Below are 21027 nucleotides of genomic sequence, written 5' to 3'. Positions count from 1 at the left end.
ATTTACCATTTACCATTTACTGGGGATCCATGCTTTTGATATCCCCCTCTGTAGGCCTGTCACAGTTATTACATAATCACCTAATCACAATTATTTCAGATAATCGCAAACATTTAAACGTTTAAAAAAACAAGCTCACAACGTGTCGCATCGCGACGCGTTGTGAGCTTGTAGATCGTCTATTTCCACTATTAATGTTTATTTTTATTTTTTATATATATGTAATGTATAAATATATTAAATAAATATGTCAGTCATTTGTGTGCAACTTCAAAGCCTAAAAGCCAAACAGAAATGTAATTTTTATTCACAATTAGATCGTTAATCGCTTTTTCAATTATTTGTGTGACAATTAATCGTCAGGTAAAATGTCATAATTGTGACAGCCCTCCCCCTCTGGTCATTAATTTCTATGGCCTGTGGGGATTAATGTTCTTCTGGTCAGACTGAATTAAAATGAATGCATTTCCTTTTGGGAAATGTAGACATGTCTGATATGTTTGATATTTATGTTTGATGATATCACAACTTCTAATTTCAAAATGCATGTACCCTGGCATGGCAGCCCCCTATTTTGGAGAACATTAAAAAACCTTGTTGTGAAATTCGTGGGGAAAAAAAATAGTGGTTGCGATCATTGAAATCATGCAACACAATGTGAGCTTGTAGATCAGCTATTTTCACTACTTCTCAATTTTTCTTTAAATGTATACATTTCTATTTTGAGTTTGTTTTTTAAATTCATCGAATTCTTGTGAAAAATGTCATTCTTTTATTTCAGAAATTGTGGGAGTTTTTTTTTTTTTGTGCAATAATATCATTTTTTTAAATGTATGAAAAGAAAAGGGGATCTTTACTCGTGACCCATAAAAATCGGTCCGCGACCCAAAGATGGGCCACTGTTTGGGAAACGGTGGGCTACATGGCTTTGGGAACCATTACGCCACTCACTTACCAACAATTCTTTTTCTCTTTTTATCGTTTGTTTGTGCAGTACACACTGAACCCTGCAGTCAGTCATCATCTACCTGGAAGTGCTCCCACAGTCTTTTGTTTATAAACATTGTAATTCATAATAAATCACCCGGGTGCGAGCAGCAGCAGAAGGCACATTCCCCGCCACCCACTGTCCATATATTAGTAGCTGCTAATTCTTTTCCCCGCGTGCGGCTCCATAGTCTCCGAGAGGCATCGCTTGTGTCTCTGCCAGCCGATTGTCACGCTCCACTGCCTGCCTGCCTGCCTGCCTGGCCCTCGCCTCGTCTTTGCTGCTCACATGTCAGCAGCCAGCAACCACGTCTAATCCAGGAGAGAAAATGAACTGTCACGCGCCTTTGACGCCTTAAACCATTCAATCCGGGGAACGCATCTCTTGTCATTTTTAGATGTCTTTGGCTATTCGAAAATAGCAGATATACAAGCTCGTAGCGCGGCACCGAGTGCCGCGCTACGAGCTTGTAGATCTGCACATTTTTTTTAATCGTGAAAATGTGTATATATAATTTTTTTTTTTTAAAGCGAAGATTTGTCAAATATTTTGTTCCAGGGACCTCCAGAAGCAAAGATTTGAGTTACAAATGTTTGCTTTTGCGCTATGAGCTTGTATTATCTGCTATTTTTGAATAGCCAAAGTTTTAAATAATGGTTATAGCTCAAATCTAAAATGACACGGATGTGTCCCGGGTTTGAATGGGTTAAAGTGTCTGCTTGGTTACCGTGACAACACCCCCGCACCCCCCCCCCCCTACCAATGGGAGAGATGGCGGGATTGGGGAGTTTGATTGAAATTGATTGATTGATTGATTGATTGATTGAAATTTTTATTAGGCAAAAGAATGTAAAACAACACAGTTACATTTATAATGCTTTTGTCTAAAAGGTCCGTCACAGGCAGGGCAAGCCTCTCGTATTCCAGAAATCACTCTCCTTCTAAATATCTGTCTCTGTCGGGCAGACACCTCGTATCTCCACATTTAAACTTTTTAATGTTTTTTCTTCGTATATTATTAATGCCCCACTTCATCATACAAGAGTGCCGCACAAAAGTATAGTCCAAATTGCAGCTCACGATGCAACACGTTGTGAGCTTGTAGATTGGCTATTTTCACTATTTTAAAATGCATTTTTTTAACCCATCTAATCTGGGAACGCATCTACAAATCTCTTCTAAATCCTAACAGGTTTCTGAAAAACGTATGTTGCTATATCAGTGGTGCTCAAACTGTTTCATGTCAAGGACCCGCAAAATGATATGTATTTGGCCACTGACCCCCATATCAAAATATTTAGTTCCAGGAACCCCCAGAAGCAAAGATTTGAGTTACAAATGTTCGCTTTGTCAAATATATATTCAAAAGATTGCACACATTTTTATTAAAAATAAATAAATAGCAGATCTACAAGCTCATAGCACGGTACCGAGTGCCGCGCTATGAGCTTGTAGATCTGCTATTTTTGAATAGCCAAAGCAATCTAAAAATGACACAGACGCGTTCCCGGTCTAAATGGGTCAACAATAATGAAAAAGGAAACGGTTTTGGACATACAAGGTTTCCACCCGACAGCGACAGATATCTGGGAGAAGGCAGTAATTAGGGTTGGGACGGTTTGTTGGCCGGGTGTTTTGTGTGACAGACAGACTGTCTGGCTGGCTGTCTGCAGCTTCCTCGTGGCCTCGCTGTCTGTCGAGTAGAGCTGCTGCTGCTGTGGAGAGAAGGAACCAACAGTGGGGGAAAAAGTACTGCATTATTTTCAATGTAGAAATACTCTGTTACCAGTTAAAAGTCTGGTAATCTAAATTCACTATGTAGAAATACTCTGTTACCAGTAAAAAGTCTGGTAATCTAAATTCACTTGAGTAAAAGTACAAAAGTATTGGCAACAAAATATACTTAAAGTACCAAAAGTAGAAGTAGTCATTACGCAGAATGTGCCATTTCACAAGGTAGGCCTATCATATGTATAAAATTGAATGTATTCAAACCTTTTGAAAATAGCAGATCTACAAGCTCACAACGCGTCGCTCACAAAGCTTGTAGATCGGCTATTTTCAAATAGCCAATAGTTTAAATAGGGCTGAAGTGGTTAATGTATGTTTTGTATGAATAATTCAAATCTACAAAGTAACTAATAAATAAAGCTTTAAAATAACTATAGTTGAGTAAAAGGACAATATTTACCTTCTGAGACGTAGTGGAGTAGAGGTAAAAGTATAGAAATTTGGAAATAATCTAGTAAAGTCAAAAGTACCTCAAAATTTTACTTGAGTTATTGCACTTTAATAGTTACTTTCCACCACTATAGCAACCGGTATATATGGGACACACTTTGCAAGACTTCAGATGGAACTCCCAGTTATGTTTTTTTATGAACCCCACTCCAACCATAACCATTATGGTGACTGGGGCTATTACACACTCCCTGTGGATTGACCCACATGGCGAGGTATAGACGGCTGGCACTAAATGTGACTCACGGCCGTCCTCATGCTGTTTGGGAGCAGCGAGGGCCATTTTCTTCTTGAGTGAGTTGGGAGGAAGTGGATGTTGTTTGTTGACAAAACAAAGCGCAGCAGGAGCACCCGGTGGCCCAAAGGTTAGAGGAGGAGGAGGAGAGCGCTTAGTGGTCTGAAAGGTTCCCAGTTTTGATCCCCCCCCGGGATGTGAATCCCCAACATTTCACCTGACCCACCCCTCATGGCCGCTACACGTGCTTTCGAATCACACCGCATTCTATCCGAAGTGCCTTTTAGACAGTGGTGGAAAATAACTAAGTACATTTACTTAAGTACTGTACTTAAGTACAATGCTGAGGTATTTTTTACTTTAGTGGAGTATTTCCAATTGTCTATACTTTTACTTCTACTCCACTACATCTCAGAGGCAAATATTGTACTTTTACTCCACTACAATTATTTTAAAACTTTAGTTTCTAGTTACTTTGCAGATATAAATGAATACATTATAAAACACACATTAACCACTTTAGCCCTATTTTATACCTAGGCTATTTGAAAATAGCTGATCTACAAGCTCACAACGTGACGCATCGCGACGCGTTGTGAGCTTGTAGATCTGCAATTTTCAAACATTTTAGTACTTTTACTTTTGGTACTTTAAGTACATTTTGACACCAATACTTTTGTACTTCTACTCAAGTAAAGTTTTTATTCCGGACTTTTACTTATAACAGTACTTCTACATTGCAGTATTGATACTTTTACTTAAGTAAAACATTTGAGTACGTTTTCCACCACTGCTTTTAGATCGCCTTTTACACCATTCTGTTTGCTGCTGCTTTGAACAGTTATTATTTCCCCCCTTTCTGATCGCCTTTTAAAACACCTATATTTAATAATATTAAATATATTTTTTAAATATATTCTTATTCTACTCATTTATTTAAAGGACCCCAATGGAAACAAGCCATAGTGCTATACAATACTGTGCAAATAAAGAAGTAGAAAATACAAATATGTACAGTTACAGTTCCATTCATAGGAAAATCATCCAGAAGAGAAAGGGGGTAAATAATAACTGTTAAAAGCAGCAGCAAACAGAATGGTGTTTTAATAGGCGATCTAAAAGAACTAACTAATATTATGAAATATAATAATTGCGTTGTAATCGCTATAGATAGATAGCCTTCAGCAAACAGAATGGTGTTTTAATAGGCGATCTAAAATAACTAACTAATATTATGAAATATAATAATTGCGTTGTAATCGCTATTGATAGATAGCCTTCAGCAAACAGAATGGTGTTTTAAAAGGCTATCTAAAAGGCACTTAGGATAGAGTGCGGTGTGATTCGAAAGCACGCTGCAGCAACCGCAGATGTGCAGTGGTTTTCAACATGTGGTTCGGTACCCCGAAGGGCAGTCCTCACATGATTTTTTTTTGGGGGGGGGGGTCCCCAGATGACAGTGAAGTGTCAATTTAAAGACTTTCAAGACCTTTTTAATATCTATATCTAAAAGAAAGAAAAGAAAAAGACCAGGCAAAAATGGCAAAAATGTGAGGCAAAATAAATACAAAATTGCCTCAAAATTGCCTCAAATGCAAAATTTGGGGCAAAAATGCAAAAAAAGAGAAAATTTTTCACAAATGTATCTGGAACAAAATTTTATGCTTCAACTCCTACATTTCCAAGTGCTTGTCAGGGTGTGGTGAGGGGGGGGGTCCCCAGTTCAAATATGATTATTTTGGGGGTCCGGGTCACGGCCTGAAAAGGTTGAGAACCACTCCCCTAGTAGGTAGGGGGATCATTGACTCACTCTTGGTTAGGCACGTTGGCTGTTTTATTAACCACTTAAAGGGCTAGTTCACAAAATGACTTTTTTTAAAATCGATTAGTCACCCCATGGAGACTTGAATTCATGGATATTTTGTTGTTTTTGTCGCATTCCTAAGCCAATAATTTCATGACCGGCAGCGGTTCCGGTAGGAGACACAAAAGACACAAAAGAGTCTCCTACCGGAACTGCTGCCTATACCGGTCCGCTGGTCATCAAATTATTGGTTTAGGAATGCGACAAAAAAAAAAAAATCCATGAATTCAAGTCTCCATGGGGTGACTAATCGATAGAATTGTTTTTCTTTTTGGGGTGAACTATCCCTTTAAGCCCTATATAGCCTACTGTTCTTCATCATAGGACAAATATTGAAACCAGCAGCTCTACAAGCTCACGATGTGTCGTGCTGCAACGTGTCGTGACTCTTGAAGCTTGTAGATGTGAAATAGCAACAACAACAAAAAAATACCGCCCCCCAACTGCTCCCTGCAGTGGGCAGTGGGCGTAGGTTTGTCAGCAGAGGTTTTGTGCCGCTGTTCCAGCCCCTGCGTCGAGATTAGATTTCCCCAGACAGTATCGGTAGGAGGAGATCTCTGATTATCTGGCTTAAGTGAGACTATAGCCGCTAGGTGGCTGCCCACCGCTGCTAAACAGTCAGGATGAATGGGTCAAACGCAAAGGACAAATTTCCCCCACCGGGGACAAATAAAAAAAAGAAAGTGTTGCACTGTAATCGTCTAACATTTCTTTATCGCTTTCAGAAAGGCAATTGAAGCATAAAATCTCTCTCTCTCTGTCTCTCTGCATATCGTTGTTGTCGGGGGCAGATAGCTCTTATCTCCATATTCAAATGTTTGTGTTTTTTCGCCCTACTTGATCATTACTACAGCGTCACACAAAAGCGTCGAAAGTAGCAGATCCGCAAGCAACGCGTTTCGAGCTTGTAGATCTGCTACTTTTGCTAGTTTTTTAATTTGATTCCTGAAAAGTAACAGTTTTGGACATATGAGGTTTCCACCCGACAGAGACGATAATGTGTCAGATGATAGGGAGTTGAAACACACTGATGATTCAGCTCACCTTTGCACCGCTCTGCGGGCGAATAATTGGGTGTGTGGTACACAGTTAGTCACCCACTCAGAGATCTCTGTATTTGAAATGCAGATCAGCCTGGCGTTCGTCAGGGGAAAAAAATGCCCTCACACCCCCCTCCTCCTTGTCCTCGGTGTCTCTGTGCCGCGACCCGACGTTTTGACCTTTCAACCGCAAACCACAGACGGATGTTTTGGCGAGAGAGAGCGAATAAATAAGTCCTCTTGTCAAGGAGAATGGCGGCTTCCTCGGGAGTCATTTATTTTAATGGGGGACGACGCGTAGGGGGGTGCCTCTTTTGAGGACGGACCGCCGAATTGATTTGTTGACTGAATACGTTATTAACAGTTTGTTAAAGGTATACAGAGGTACAGTTATACAATAATGCTAAAAGGATAACACAAACAGCTTGTTTCCATTTGGTCCTGTGTATTCAATTCATCGAGAAACCTCGAATGTGAGCCCATGTGTAGTTCCCCACGGTTACACAGCAATGATTCTCAACTTTTTTTTATTTCAAGGACCCCCAGTTTGATATGCATTATTAGTCCTCGGACCCCCATTTTTGTCTCCGCCAGGCCGAAAGGCATGGCGAGAGAGTATGTTTTTCACCCTGTCCGTCCGTCCGTGTGTCCGTGTGTGTGTCCGTCCGTCCGTCTGTGACCAGCTAATCTCCGGCACCGTTGGCTTGATCGCAGCGAAACTGTGCACACACACTCCTTGGATGCCAATTCAGAACCTCTGCCCCAAATATTTCTCATGGCCCTTTTATTGCGCCACCAGGAGGCCGATTTGTGCAAAACATATTTTTTTACAGTACTCCTACAGATTTTGTCCAAAAATCACGCAAATCGCTACACAGTATCTCTAAAGTCATTAAACGAAACGAGTCTTTCAGATTTTTCATATTCCATCCTGATTGGCTAAAAATGTCTTCCAAAGTTTGCAGGAGTGCTCCGTTTTGAACAAAATGCCTCAAATCATGAACACAGCATGCACATTTTTCCAATCAGCCTCATGGTGGCGCTATAACAGGCCGATTCGTGTTTTTACCTATAACTGCATCAATCTGTGTAAAACTTTGTATGCACACTCCCTAGAGGTCAAAGAAAAACCCTTGCCCTGCATTTTTCACATCTGCCTTTTATAGCGCCACCAGGAGGTCGACTTATGTAAAACACATTATTTTATACTACTCCTTCCAATTTTATCCAAATTTCACGCATATCGGTACACATGATCTCTATAGTCATGTGATCAAGACGGATGTGTTTGATTTTTCATATTCTATCCTGATTGGCTAAGATTGACATCTAAAGTTTGCATTATTGGCTTGTTTTGAACAAAATTCCGCAAATCATGAACGCACTGTCCGATTGCGGTCAAACTTTGCACGCACATTCACACTATGTTGAGGAACAAATGGCACCCTTTTCACATTGGCCTATTATAGCGCCACCAGGAGGCCACAATAGCCTACCTGACCTGGCGGAGACCTGAGCTCCGAGGAGCACTTTTTTTAGTTTAAGATTTATTTTCCCTCTTGGGCTCCAATCTACAGTGAACAAATCCTCAATAAATTACCACTGTCTAAGTCAGTGGTTCTCAAACATTTTCATGTCAAGGACCCCCAAATTGATAATAATACTTTTATATGACGTTATTGTTACATCATTCTAATAATGAATGATTGATTATTGACTAGAAACAATAGATATAATCCATCCAATATATCCATAATAACATGACATCATCACAATATGGACATTCTGATGACATCATAGATCAGAGCGTTGCTTTAGGAAACACTTATTGTTGATTGTCACTGACCAGAACACAATCACATATACAACTGAGTAATATTCCCCTTTAAAGACTTATGTCTTACCATCATCATGTCTAACTGCATTGTTCCACAGTAACACTGATCTTCCCTGGTAACATTTTCACAGGGACAGAAGCATCACAGGTGCAAATGAATGGAAAGAGTGTGTCAGTGAAAGTTTGTGTGAAGGTTTCTATGTGTGTGTTAGTATCAGGGTCAGAGAATGACAGCTTTCCTTCATTCCAGTCCAGCTGGACTCTGATCCTCGGAGGTTTCTGCTTCAAGATGAAGGACATTGATACGTCTGAAATATACAAGGAAAATACCTGGAAATCCTTTCTCTGAAAAGGCTCTGCTATCACACCCACTTCCCAGTCTGCATTGTCTCCAACCTCAACATCCCAGCTGTGAGTCCCTGAGTTAAAGCCCTCAGAACCAAGGACAAAGCCAAAGTAGTTTACCCTCTCTGGGTTGTCAGGAAGCTGCTGCTGTTCTCCAGGTCTCGCACTGGTCAGATCATCAGACAGGATGAGGCTTGGATCGGCAGTGTTGGGGTCCAGAATGACAGGAGTGTAGGAGACAATGTCCTTCATCTTGTCCCAGACTCTGAAGGTCAGGTTGCCCAGGTGTTTGGTCACGTCTATCAGTGGTCCTGAGACCAGCTGTGGGTCCTGCAGTGTGAACTGGACTCTTTCCATTGTGGTCTTGTAGTTCTGCAGGAATGAGACGTGTTCAGCTCTCAGCTCCTCCTCTATGGCTCTGATTGTGTTTGAAAGGGTTAATATGCCTCTGTTTAGACCCTCAATCCTCTCCTTCATCATTCGACTCTTCTGCTGCTCTTCCTCCCTCAGTGCAGTGATGCTGGCCTCCTCTTCCTCTTGTAGAAATCGATGAAGCTTCTTAAACTGTTCCTTAATCTTCCTCTCTGTGTGCCGGGCCTGGACCTTAAAGTGTGTGGACCAGTTTGTTTTGACTTCATTGAAGACCTTCAGTTTCTCCTGTAAAGTCTCCAGTGATTTCTGGACTTCCTCCTTGTGATCCAGTGCAGCTTCATCGATGGGCCTGAAACTGTGGTTGATGTGTTTTTTAGAATCTCGACACACAACACACACTGGCTGTTGACATTCCAGACAGAACAGTTTGAGTTTCTCAGCATGCAGACTGCAGAGCTCCTCAGATTCTGATGAAGCTCTCTGATGTCTCTCGTGTATGAAGGCCTCACACAGGTTCTTCAGAACTAGGTTACACAGTGGAGGATCCATTGAATTCATTTTCTTACAAAGCGGACATTGCTTTATTCCCTTCTGTCTCCACCATTTCTGCAGACAGGTTTGACAGAAGCTGTGGCTGCATGACAGGACAACGGGATCTTTAAAGATGTCACAACACACAGGACAGGAAAAATCCTCTTCTGAAAGAGACAACTTGGAAGCCATTTAGTCTCTGAGTGAAACTACAGACGCTCTGCTCAATACAGGAAGTCAGTCGGTGGTGGTAACACTCCCTACTCTAGAATGTTCCCTGAAGTTAACTTTCACTGTGAATCGTGGTTCTTGTTAAAGTCCATTCAGCTGACAGAGTCAGCAGCAGGTTCCAGTGGTCTGGGTCAGTATTCCCTCCTGTAGCTGTAGAAAGACAGTCTGTCCTCCTCACTGGAAGTTGTGTTTGACCTGAAGGGGAATCGTATATGTGTGTGAGAGAGAGCATGTTATCAGTGAGGAAAGACTTTGACCTCCCTGTTTCCTGGTTTATGTCAGATGAATCAAGCAAGGGGAGGAGCACTGACGGACCATAAAACTGTTGCAAAGTTCACACGCGCACACACACACACACACACACACACACACACACACACACACACACACACACACACACACACACACACACACACACACACACACACACACACACACACACACACACACACACACACACACACACACACACACACACACGACAGATAGATAGAAGCCATGCACACAGCACCTTACAAGGGCACGGACCCCACAGTGTACTATGATCATTTTCTTCATCTTCTTATTGTCTCCGCCAGGCCGAAAGGCATGGCGAGAGAGTATGTTTTACCCTCCGTCCGTCCGTCCGTGTGTCCGTCTGTCCGTCTGTCACCAGCTAATCTCCGCCACCGTTGGCTTGATCGCAGCGAAACTGTGCACACACACTCCCTGGATGCCAATTCCGAACTTCTGCCCCAAATTTTTCACATGGGCCTTTTATAGTGCCACCAGGAGGCCGATTTGTGCAAAACATATTTTTTGACAGTACTCCTACAGATTGTGTCCAAAGATCTCGCAAATCGGTACACAGTATCTCTATAGTCATTAAACAAAACTAGTCTTTCAGATTTTTCATATTCCATCCTGATTGGCTAAAAATGGCTTCCAAAGTTTGCAGGAGTGCTCCATTTTCAACAAAATGCCTCAAATCATGAACACAGCATGCAATTTCGGTGAAATTTTGCACGCATATTTCCACTATGCCGAGGAAGAAATGCCACTTATGTAGGAGGCCGACTTATGTAAAACACATTTCTTTATATTACTCCTTCCGATTTTATCCAAATTTCACGCAAATCGGTACACATGATCTCCATAGTCATGTGATCAAGACGGATGTGTTTGATTTTTCATATTCCATCCTCATTGGCTAAGATTGACATCTAAAGTTTGCAGTAGTGGCTTGTTTTGAACAAAATTCCGCAAATCATGAACGCACCATCCGATGGCGGTCAAACTTTGCACGCACATTCACACTATGTTGAGGAACAAATGCCACCCTTTTAACATTGGCCTGTTATAGCGCCACCAGCCGGTCTAATTTAGCAAAAAAAAATGTTGCACAAAATGCCTCAAACCATGAATGCAGTGTCCGATTGCCGTGCAAGGCCTAAGAACAAATGGTACCCTTTAAACATTGGCCTATTATAGCGCCACCAGGAGGCCACAATAACCTACCTGACCTGGCGGAGACCTGTGCTCCGAGGAGCACTTTTTCTAGTTGCTATTCATTTTCTTTTGTATTGTTCCGAACTTCCTTCAATGTGGAGCAGGACACAATACCAACATATTTTACACTCGTGTTGCTACCTGTACATAATCTTGAAAATAAAAGTGGTTGTACTGTTTTACTTTCTCTCAGTGAATAAACAACAACTACAGCTTGGTGTGTTCTAATTAAAGGATCATTAATTGGTTGAACGCTCATGTTCCTGGTCACCTCAACTGTTCTCTTCCATGTATTTGGCCGCGCGGACCCCCTTCTGAAAACGTTTTGTAACAGGGACTTGTTAAAAAATGCTAAATTATTCTTATTTATTATTTTTTTTTTTTTATATTCAAAAATAGCAGATGTACAAGCTTGCTGCGCGGCACGAAATGACACGCTATGAGCTTGTAGATCTGCTATTTTGTAATAGCCAAAGAATAAAATATGGTTAAAGTGGTTAACCAAAATGATTGTGACTCTATTAAGTAATTATGCTGGGGACCCCCTGGAACCACCACAAGGACCCCACTTTGACAACCAATGGTCTAAATGGAACCATCCATTTATACACTCTGAGTAACAGGCCCATAACTTCACAAGGACCCCCCCTGGGGGGGTCCACAGCGCCACGGATATCCCACGTTGACAACCAGCGATATATAAATTACATTACAGTCATATGCAGTTTTTTTCTGCCTGGCAAAATCCCTTCACGTTGGCCTGGGGGACATTCTACATTTCTCCAGGCATCTCGAGAGGTTAAACGACTGGGGTTGCAAAAAATATATATAAACGTCTCTCTCCCCCCGAAGCGATGACAGCACGCTAAGGATTAAGCAGACGCACGCGAGCGAGCGAGGGAGAGAGAGTATAGGCCTACAGTTGCATACCGTACCGTTTGGTGTTGAGAGAGACGGGTCTTTCCCAAGTGGTGTCAAGTAATTAAGTACATTTACTCAAGTACTGTATTTAAGTACAATATTGAGGTATTTTCTTTACTTTCTTCAGTATTTACACAATGCTCACAATGCGTCGCATTGTGAGCATTGTGAGCTTGTAGATCGACTATTTTCAAAAGATTTTTTATACATTTTGAACATGTGAAATGGGACATTCTGCACAATGAGTACTTTCTACTTTTGGTCCTTTGAAGTACATTTTGACGCTGATATTCTTGTACTTTTCCTCAAGCACATTTTGAATACGGGACTTCTACTCGTGACAGGGTATATATATCTACATTGCAGTATTGATACTTTTACTCAAGTAAAAAAAAATGTAGTACTTTTTCCATACATACAGTTGCATCGCCGTTTGGTGTTGAGAGCTTGAGAGAGTCGGGTCTTTCCCAAGTGGAATTTCTCTGATGTCTGTTTGTCTATTTTTTTCTTCTTTTTTTTTTGCCCGTCGGCTGCATCACCTGCCCACTCAACAGCTGCGGCTGTTGAGGATGGAGAGGCCGAGAGAGAGGCGTCTCTCTGCAGCCTTATTGATTCCAGCCTGTCCGCCCACCGGAGGATCCAATAGCAGTTAACATGATGCCGAGTCCACATATTTAACCCATTTAAACCGGGAACGCATCTGTCATTTTAAGATTTATTTTCTCTATTCAAAAATAGCAGATATACAAGCTCATAGCGATCTGCTATTTTTTTTTAAATATATAAATAATAAATAATAATACAATTAAATAAAAATAAATAATTTAAATAGATTTGTGCAAATCTTTGAATATATATATTTTTAAAGCGAACATTTTTAAACTCAAATCTTTGTTTCTGGGGGGTCCCTGGAACAACATATTGGGTGGGGGTCCGCGGCCACGGCCAAATACATATCATCTTGGAGGCCTTAACATGAAAATGTTTGAGAACCGCTGATTATAGCAACTTAAGTTTTTTTTCAAAAAACTGTTAGGATTTAGAAGACATTTGTAGAATCCCCCCAGAAGCAAAGATTTCAGTTACGAATGTTCGCTTTAAAAAATATATATATTCAAAGAATTGCACAAATCTTCATGATTTAAAAAAAAAATGCAGATCTACAAGCTCATAGCGCGGCACCGAAGAGCTTGTATATCTGCTATTTTTGAATAGCCCAAAGTAATAAGATAATGGTTAAAAAGTGGTTAAAAGATGCTTTCCCGTTCTTAATGCGTTAAAGGCCACGGGGTATCAGCAAAGGCCCGGCCCGCGGTGGCTGTAATTGAGAATGATAGGGATCAGTTTAGAGCCAAAGCGTGGCATTGATTAGGCAGCGCGCGCATAAACAGATAGAGAGATCAATGGAGGAGAGTCAATGGAAATTATAAGTGTTTTGATGAGCGATGCTGGTGCAGTTAAGAGAGGCGTTTTTATTATGGATTCTGAAAGAGGAATATTGGCCCCTAAAAATATCATCTACTATATAGTGTGTGTTCTTTTGAAAGCATCGCTACCAGCCAAAAAAAGAAAGAAAGAAGAAGAAAAGTTTCTTTCTAATCGCTACAACACAGCAAAATTCAGTGTTGATTTATTTATCTATTTGTTACTCTGAGAGTTAACTCTGAGGGACCCCTTGGCTAGATTTGAAAGTGGTGGAAAGTGCTGTAACTAACAACATTTACTAACAGTACTGTACTTAAAGCAGCCCTATGTAACTTTCCTCTTCTACCCTGGATTTGTTTTACCTGCTTGCTCAGGGGATAAATTGAATCTTGAACTTCAGGTCAAAAATCGTGTCAGATCCTGTGTCCTTTGACACGTTTTGAATATCTCATTAGAAGAGCAGGGAGACACAATACAGCCACCCCAATTGTATTAGTGATTGTATTAACATGCTCTACCATACAGATTGGACAGAATTACATTTTATTCATAATTTTTTTTTTATATAGTGCCGCTTTAAGTCAAATTTGAGGTACTTTTACTTCACTTGAGTATTTCCATTTTTATTTATTTAGCTGTCAAATAATTGCAGTATAGTAGGAGTGAAACATGCAATATTGGTCTGATCAATGACTTTGACACATTATTAAGTAAAAAAAAAGTATGATAAAAGGACATTTGAAGATCTCTTTATGTTTACCACTATTAGCTATTGGCCACCGCTATAGTCTGCCATTTCTGTTACAGCTTGCAACACGTGTTGTAAACTTGTGGAACAGCCATTTACGCTGTTTTTACATTTATTTTAAATATAAGATTATTAAATGTATCAGTAATTTCTTTGTATATTTAAGTTATTTATCATATCTGCCCTGTGCAATTTGTGATTATGAAGTCTAAAAACTAAAACAGAAATTAAACTTGTTTTCATATGGTCCAATGCCAAAAACATAATGAAATCGTTAATTGCAATTATTTGTGTGGCAATTAATCGTCCTTAAATGTATAATGGTGACAGACCCAATTACTACAGTACTAGACAGTGCTTGTTGTTCCTGAGTGGAGGCAGAATCAGAAGAGCGAAGGCAAAGGGCTCCTTAATTGTCTCTGGAACAACTTGCCTGAGGGCCTCATTCTTGATAAAACACTGCCGTCTTTTAAATTACTTCTTAAAGCGTACCTTTTATCAAAAGGCCTTTCCATAATTTACAATTTAGAATATATTTAGTTAGATTCTCAAATGTTTTTATTTCTCACGTGACTCGTTTTCATTCTGTTGTATTTTGTTTGTTCAGTTTTATGTAAAGCATTCTGAAACCTTGTTTTGTACTTAATAAATTGAGTAAATTAAGTATTATTATTATTATTATTATTACTACTACTACTACTACTACTACTACTGCTGTCCTGCACATACCGCCCCTACAACTATAGGATAGGATAACACTTTATTAATCTCACAGGGGGTACATTCAGGTGTTACAGCAGAAGTAATAAAGTAATAAAGTAAAAGATTGCACAACAATAAACAATAAATACAGCAATAAACCATAGAACATTAGATACGGGCCACGGCAATAAACTACACGCACGCACGCACACACACACACACACACATTTTACGAATGTATTAATGTCCACATAAGGCAGAGCATACAAGGACACAAATATTAAAGGTACAGTTAAAGGTAGGGTAAGTGATTTTCTTTGGTTAAAATAAGTGTTAAATAGCTCTATATTCTGATAGTACTCATTGCTATAGAGTGTTTGTTCAGTAAAAGGAGTCTCCTTGTCTCTCCAGCTCTTTATAAAACAGAAAATGCATTTTAGTTTCAGTTTCAGTTTAATTTCCAATTTGATCCAATCAGGATAGAGAACTCAATCAGGATATAGATTAAACAAGTGAAATTGGAAGTGATGACAAGAAATGAGCAGGCAAAATTGGAACTGGAACACTATAAAAATGAAGCTTAAAAATGGGTACTTTCTCCTGATTGGCTGAGATGTTGACACTTACCGGAAAATGTATTTTCTGTTTATTAAAGAGCTTGAGAGACGGGGAGACTCCTGTTACTGAACAAACACTCTTTAGCAATGATTACTATCAGAATATAGTGCTTTAACCTTTTAACAAAATACTTTTTGTTTTAACCCAAAAATATCACTTACCGTACCTTAAGGTTACATTCACAAAATCATGGCCTATGTCTTGATGATACAATAAGCATTACACTCAGTACTCTATGGGTATAAGTAACAACGTCTCCACCACATGTGTGACGTACCCTTGATGCTGAGTGCCAAGCAGGGAGGCATTGGGTCCCATCTTTATGATAGTCTTTGGTATGACCAGGCCGGGGGGTCGAACCCTGACCTCCCCATCTCAGGGCCGACACTCTGAAGTCTAACCACCAGCAGTAGTGGTGGGGAAAAACAAACGTTCATTTCAGTGAACGAACGATTTTGTTCATGTTCACGGCAATGATCCGTTCAATGATGATTCTTTCACGTTCGCCGTTCAGTAGCGCTATTGTCTAGTGAAAAACACTTATCGCGAGAGCGCACGTTGTGCGCACAGGCCGCCCTCCCGTCCTGTGTACGGGGGGAGGGGACGGGGGGCATGAACTAAATTGTTCATGCCCCGAACGGGTTCGTTTACGTTCACGGCCATGAACTAGTTCTTTTGAAAGAATCCATCATGAACGACCCATCACTACTGAGGCGTTGGTGGAAAACATTAAAGGCCATAGGAACACCACTACTCTCCTGCTGCCACGTTGACGCTCTGGAATTTATGCTCTACCTAGAGAGAATTCTTCATAACCCGTTTTGCACATAACGCTTATGATTTATCCTCAGCGGTATATAGGCTATAGGAATCATTATTCATTTCTCAGCGTGTCCAAGATATATGTCCTTAGATCATTAAAGGTGGGCTGGGAGAGATGCTCAATCACAGCTCAGCGGGATGATAATTAATATAAAAGGGTAATAGTTATGACCAGATGAATAATGGTGGGAGGCTGGTTTATACCAGCCTGAACCCCCTCCCCCTCCAGCTCAACTGTCAGGCCTTGTGGTCTTGATTAGAGAACGACCAATGTCAGTGTTTTTGGGTCTGATGCTGATCACCATTTTGGAGGGTCCTCCTAGACCAGTGGTTCTCAACCTTTTTGGCTGGCGACCCCCAAAATAGACTTAGACCCTATACCAAGTCACGCGACCCCCATTCGTCCTCTACGACCGATGCATGTGGCTTGTATGATAACAGGTTTCTTGCTGATTGGAGCGGGCATTGCACTTGTGTATCGAAAAATTGGCAAGAGAGCTGTCCTGGACGGAGCGGAGTCGAGCAGAGCGCTGGCTACTCAGACAGGTGTGACCACTGAGCTGAAACGCGACATGAATAACATCACCGAGTGGATCCCCAAACTGGACGTCAAGCTGGGCAACATCACTGAACTAAGGCACGAGATGGATAACACCAACGAGAGGGTCCGGGGGCTGGACATCAAGCTGGACAACATCATGGCACGTGCGGCGGACGAAGCCAGAGGCAACGCTGAGCGAGCCGCTGCTCTGCGCGGCGATATGACCGCACTGCGAGGCGATTTGACCATGATTAGAGCGGGCATAGACAGACTGGATGGCCCACTACAGTATAAATAGTAGACAAATTGTCTGCTTCGGATTATTAGGATCGATTTGGACCCCCCCACACCAAAAAAAACTGGACTTTTTCCCCCCAGCGAAATACAGTGTGAAAATGGCTATCTAATGGCTCTACTCCATTCCATCCTACCCCGCACCCTCACTTACCTACCCACCCAACTTTGATATGAGGGATCGTTTAGCGCCATGTTGTTCATGGTCATGTTTGTTGTTCATGGTCATGTTTGTTGTTCATGTACATTGAGAGGCAACGCTGTTGCCGCCCTGTTTCATGCCATCGTTCATGCCAGTTCATCGTTTACGGCTGCTGTGGTGTTGTTTTTTAAGCTGCACTAAAATGAATTTCACCCACTTTTTTACCTTGTAAACCTGTGATGTGACAATAAAACTGATTCTGATTCTGAATGCGTGTGCGCAAACTTACCAAACACGTGCGTGCACGTATACAGACTGCCAGAATTAATAATAGGCTAAATAAAATAGTGAAACAAACAATTTTTGTTAAGTGTTTTGATAAGAGGATTCAAAATATACTCGTCGGAGAGGAAAATGTGAACTTTCCCGCAGCAACGAGTTGTGAGCTTGTAGATCTGCATATGTTATTTTCTCTTCCTAATTTCAGGAATTTCTTTGTTTTTTTTTTGGGAGGGGGGGGAAATGTTTGAAAATCTTCTGAAATAATGATTAAAAACAAAACGGAGGAAATGAAAAGATAATAAAAATGTGTGTAATTGATAGAAAATAAGTATTTTTTTGGGTGAACTACTCCGCTATGATACTTTCGAGCCGTTGCGCGCACACCCCAGCCTCTCGTCTTTAGTAAAAAAAAAAAAAAAACGCTCTCGCTACTCACCAAAACAAAGACGGTTTTATGGAGTTGAAAGCCTACTTTCCTTAGTGGGAACACTCAGAGCCCACCACCTCACGTTTAAAATAAACTTTTTGACCAAAATGTAAAATAATCCACCGGATGGGAAACAATGTTTTGTTACTCCCCTGCGCAAAGAGTCAATCAGTGTTCCCACTAAGGAAAGTAGGCTTTCAACTCCATAAAACCGCCTTTGTTGTGGTGAGTAGCGAAAGTGTATTTTTTTGTTTTTACTACAGACCAGAGGCTGCGGCCGCTGTGCTACCGCCTACCGGGGGTGTTTGGGCAACGGCTAGAAGTAACATAGTGTTAAGGAGAACTACTTCTAAAACTATGGACCAGAGCTACTCTAGCCTGAACTCCCCTCCAGTTGAACTGAGTCATGCTCTGTGGTGTTGAACCATCCCAGTACTACACTCTACACCTGCTGCTTGGCTGGATGGTGAAGGGTGTCCAGTGGTGAGGGCTGAAGGCTGTCAGACACTGGAGCAAGTAGTTATGTGTCTGTCTGTCTGTCTGTCTGTCTGTCTGTCTGTCTGTCTGTCTGTCTGTCTGTCTGACTGACTGACTGACTGACTGACTGACTGACTGACTGACTGACTGACTGACTGTCTGTGTCACTATACTGGTCTTGTGAGGACCAAATGTCCCCACACAAGCAGGGCCGCTTCTCCCTACACGCACACTACGCAGGCTGCGTGGGGCCCCGCCTTGCGTGGGGCCCCGCCTACCAGAGAGAAAAAAAAAAAAAAAACAATCTGCCCAGAACTGCGAAAAAAACGGACCCAATCCGCCCAGAACCGCGAAAAAAAAGCTTTGCGCGCGCGCGGGGGAAACATGCACGCGCGCGCATGTCCCGTATCATGCTTAGGGCCCCCGTGGACTCTAAAGCGGCACTGCACACAAGTATATAGTAGAATTAGACATTGTGAGGATCCTTTACCTGGTTGTTTTGTTGTTAAAAAAAAGATTTTTAGATGGGTATACAATTAGAAAAAAGCAGGTTAGGATTAGACACTTAGAGGTTAGATTTAGGTGTTGGGATTAGGATTAGACACTTAGAAGTTAGATTTAGGTGTTGGGATTAGGATTAGACACTTAGAAGTTAGATTTAGGTGTCATGGTTAGGATTAGACATATAGAGGTTAGCTTTATGTGTTAGAGTTGGGATTAGACATATAGAGGTTAGGTTTAGGTGTTGGGGTCAGGATTAGACATGTAGAGGTTAGGCAGGGCCGCATTAAGGCCCCTCAGGGCCGTGGAACTACACCAAATCAAAGGCCCCCCCTCAACATTAATCGGACAAGGACAATATTGGGTGCGTTCACGCGCACGTGCGTTTGGTGCACGTGCCACCGCCTGCACGATCGGTGCTGACACAGGCACTGGGCACAGCCTTTCCAACTTCAGTCTATGCTATAATTACAGTGTCTATCATTACAAATTACGTTTATTATTAAGGAGGTTACTTTATGGTCATTACAGTCGTAGGCTACTAGACATATGGTGATGAGATGGGTAACAAATGTTTCATATTTATTTTCCTATTCTTCATAAGAAATTCAACAATTCAAGTTTAGAATTGAGAAAACAATACTCAGCAGAGATGGGAAAAGTACTACTCACTTTCTTTACTTAAAGTAGAAGTAGCCTCAGATACATTTACTTATGTAAAAAGCGACTTTAGTAAAAGTACTCATTCAACTAATTACTCAAGTAAAAGTACAAAAGTACAGGCTCTGAAATATACTTGAAAAGTTAAAGCAAAAAGACCTATTGAAGTCTACCGCAGTGGTACTCAACCTTTTTACCACCTCAGAAAATAATATTATGGCTCACCATTATGACTGACTGATGTTAAAATACAGTAGCGTAGACCTACTACCCCATCCTATTCAGCTATTTGCACAGTACAAATAAGAATATTTCATTTAGATTTTCACAGTGTACATTATGGTAGCACTAAGACAGACAGACAGACAGACAGACAGAGATGACATTAACAACTGTGAGCTACATTATTCAAACACAGCACGTGAGATACAGTCTAAGCTAAGCCTACTTCAAACAAACACACACACGCACACACATCTTCATTGTAAGATTAACTCACCATGCTGCGCCGAGGTTCAAAGAGTTTAACGCACAGCACTTCCAGAGTTTGTACAATGTTTAAGTCACAGGAGCTGGTTTTCATATCGTAAATACAGTATGAACGTTGGCCTAAATCTTGCGTTTAATCCACATGGTTCTTGTTTATTTGTGTTGCTGTCACAGACCATGATAGCAGAGTCAAACTGGTTAACAGAAACAAACTTACCCTAAAAGCGGAGGATTTCAAAATAAGAGCCACTTGTAAAGATTACTCGACAGTAGTTTTATTTTTTTGTCTACTTACAGGAAGTAGAAGTGACACATCAGTACCAGCGACGGTATGCAAGAGGTTTGCATCTGTTCTGCGAGCAACATATGTTTCTAAATATATATAATTCACACAGCAGGGCCCGAATGTATACATTTTTATAAATAATAATAATAATAATAATATATATATAATATTAAAATAAAATAATATAAATTTTTAAAAAAAATCAATAATATATATATTTTTTAAATACATAATTCACACAGGGCCCCTGCAGGCTGCAGGCCGTGGAACACAAGTTCCACTAAGTTCCGCGGTTAATGCGGCCCTGAGGTTAGGTTTAGGGGTTAGGGTTAGACATGTAGAGGTTAGGTTTTAGGTGTTAGGATTAGACACTTAGAGGTTAGATTTAGGTGTTAGAGTTAGGATTAGACATATAGAGGTTAGGTTTTAGGTGTTAGGGTTAGGATTAGACACTTAGAGGTTAGATTTAGGTGTCATGGTTAGGATTAGACATATAGAGGTTAGCTTTAGGTGTTGGGGT

General features: G+C 40.9%; 1 protein-coding gene across 1 annotated transcript; it reads right to left on the bottom strand.

Annotated features, from left to right (window-relative positions):
• Positions 1-8283: 8283 nt before the first annotated feature.
• Positions 8284-9664, bottom strand: LOC308102780 (nuclear factor 7, brain-like; the record flags this gene model as incomplete). Its single annotated transcript, XM_080452640.1, has 1 exon — positions 8284-9664. Exon 1 carries the CDS (start codon positions 9643-9645, stop codon positions 8284-8286), a length of 1362 nt encoding a protein of 453 aa, XP_080308766.1. The 5' UTR covers positions 9646-9664.
• Between the last annotated feature and the right edge of the window lie 11363 nt (positions 9665-21027).

The sequence above is a fragment of the Gymnoscopelus braueri genome (genome assembly GCF_963280865.1).
Source record: "Gymnoscopelus braueri genome assembly, chromosome: 16".
Classification (NCBI taxonomy): Eukaryota; Metazoa; Chordata; class Actinopteri; order Myctophiformes; family Myctophidae; genus Gymnoscopelus; species Gymnoscopelus braueri.
The sequence above is the reverse complement of the archived record's forward strand: the minus strand, read 5'-3'. Positions and strand labels throughout refer to the sequence as shown.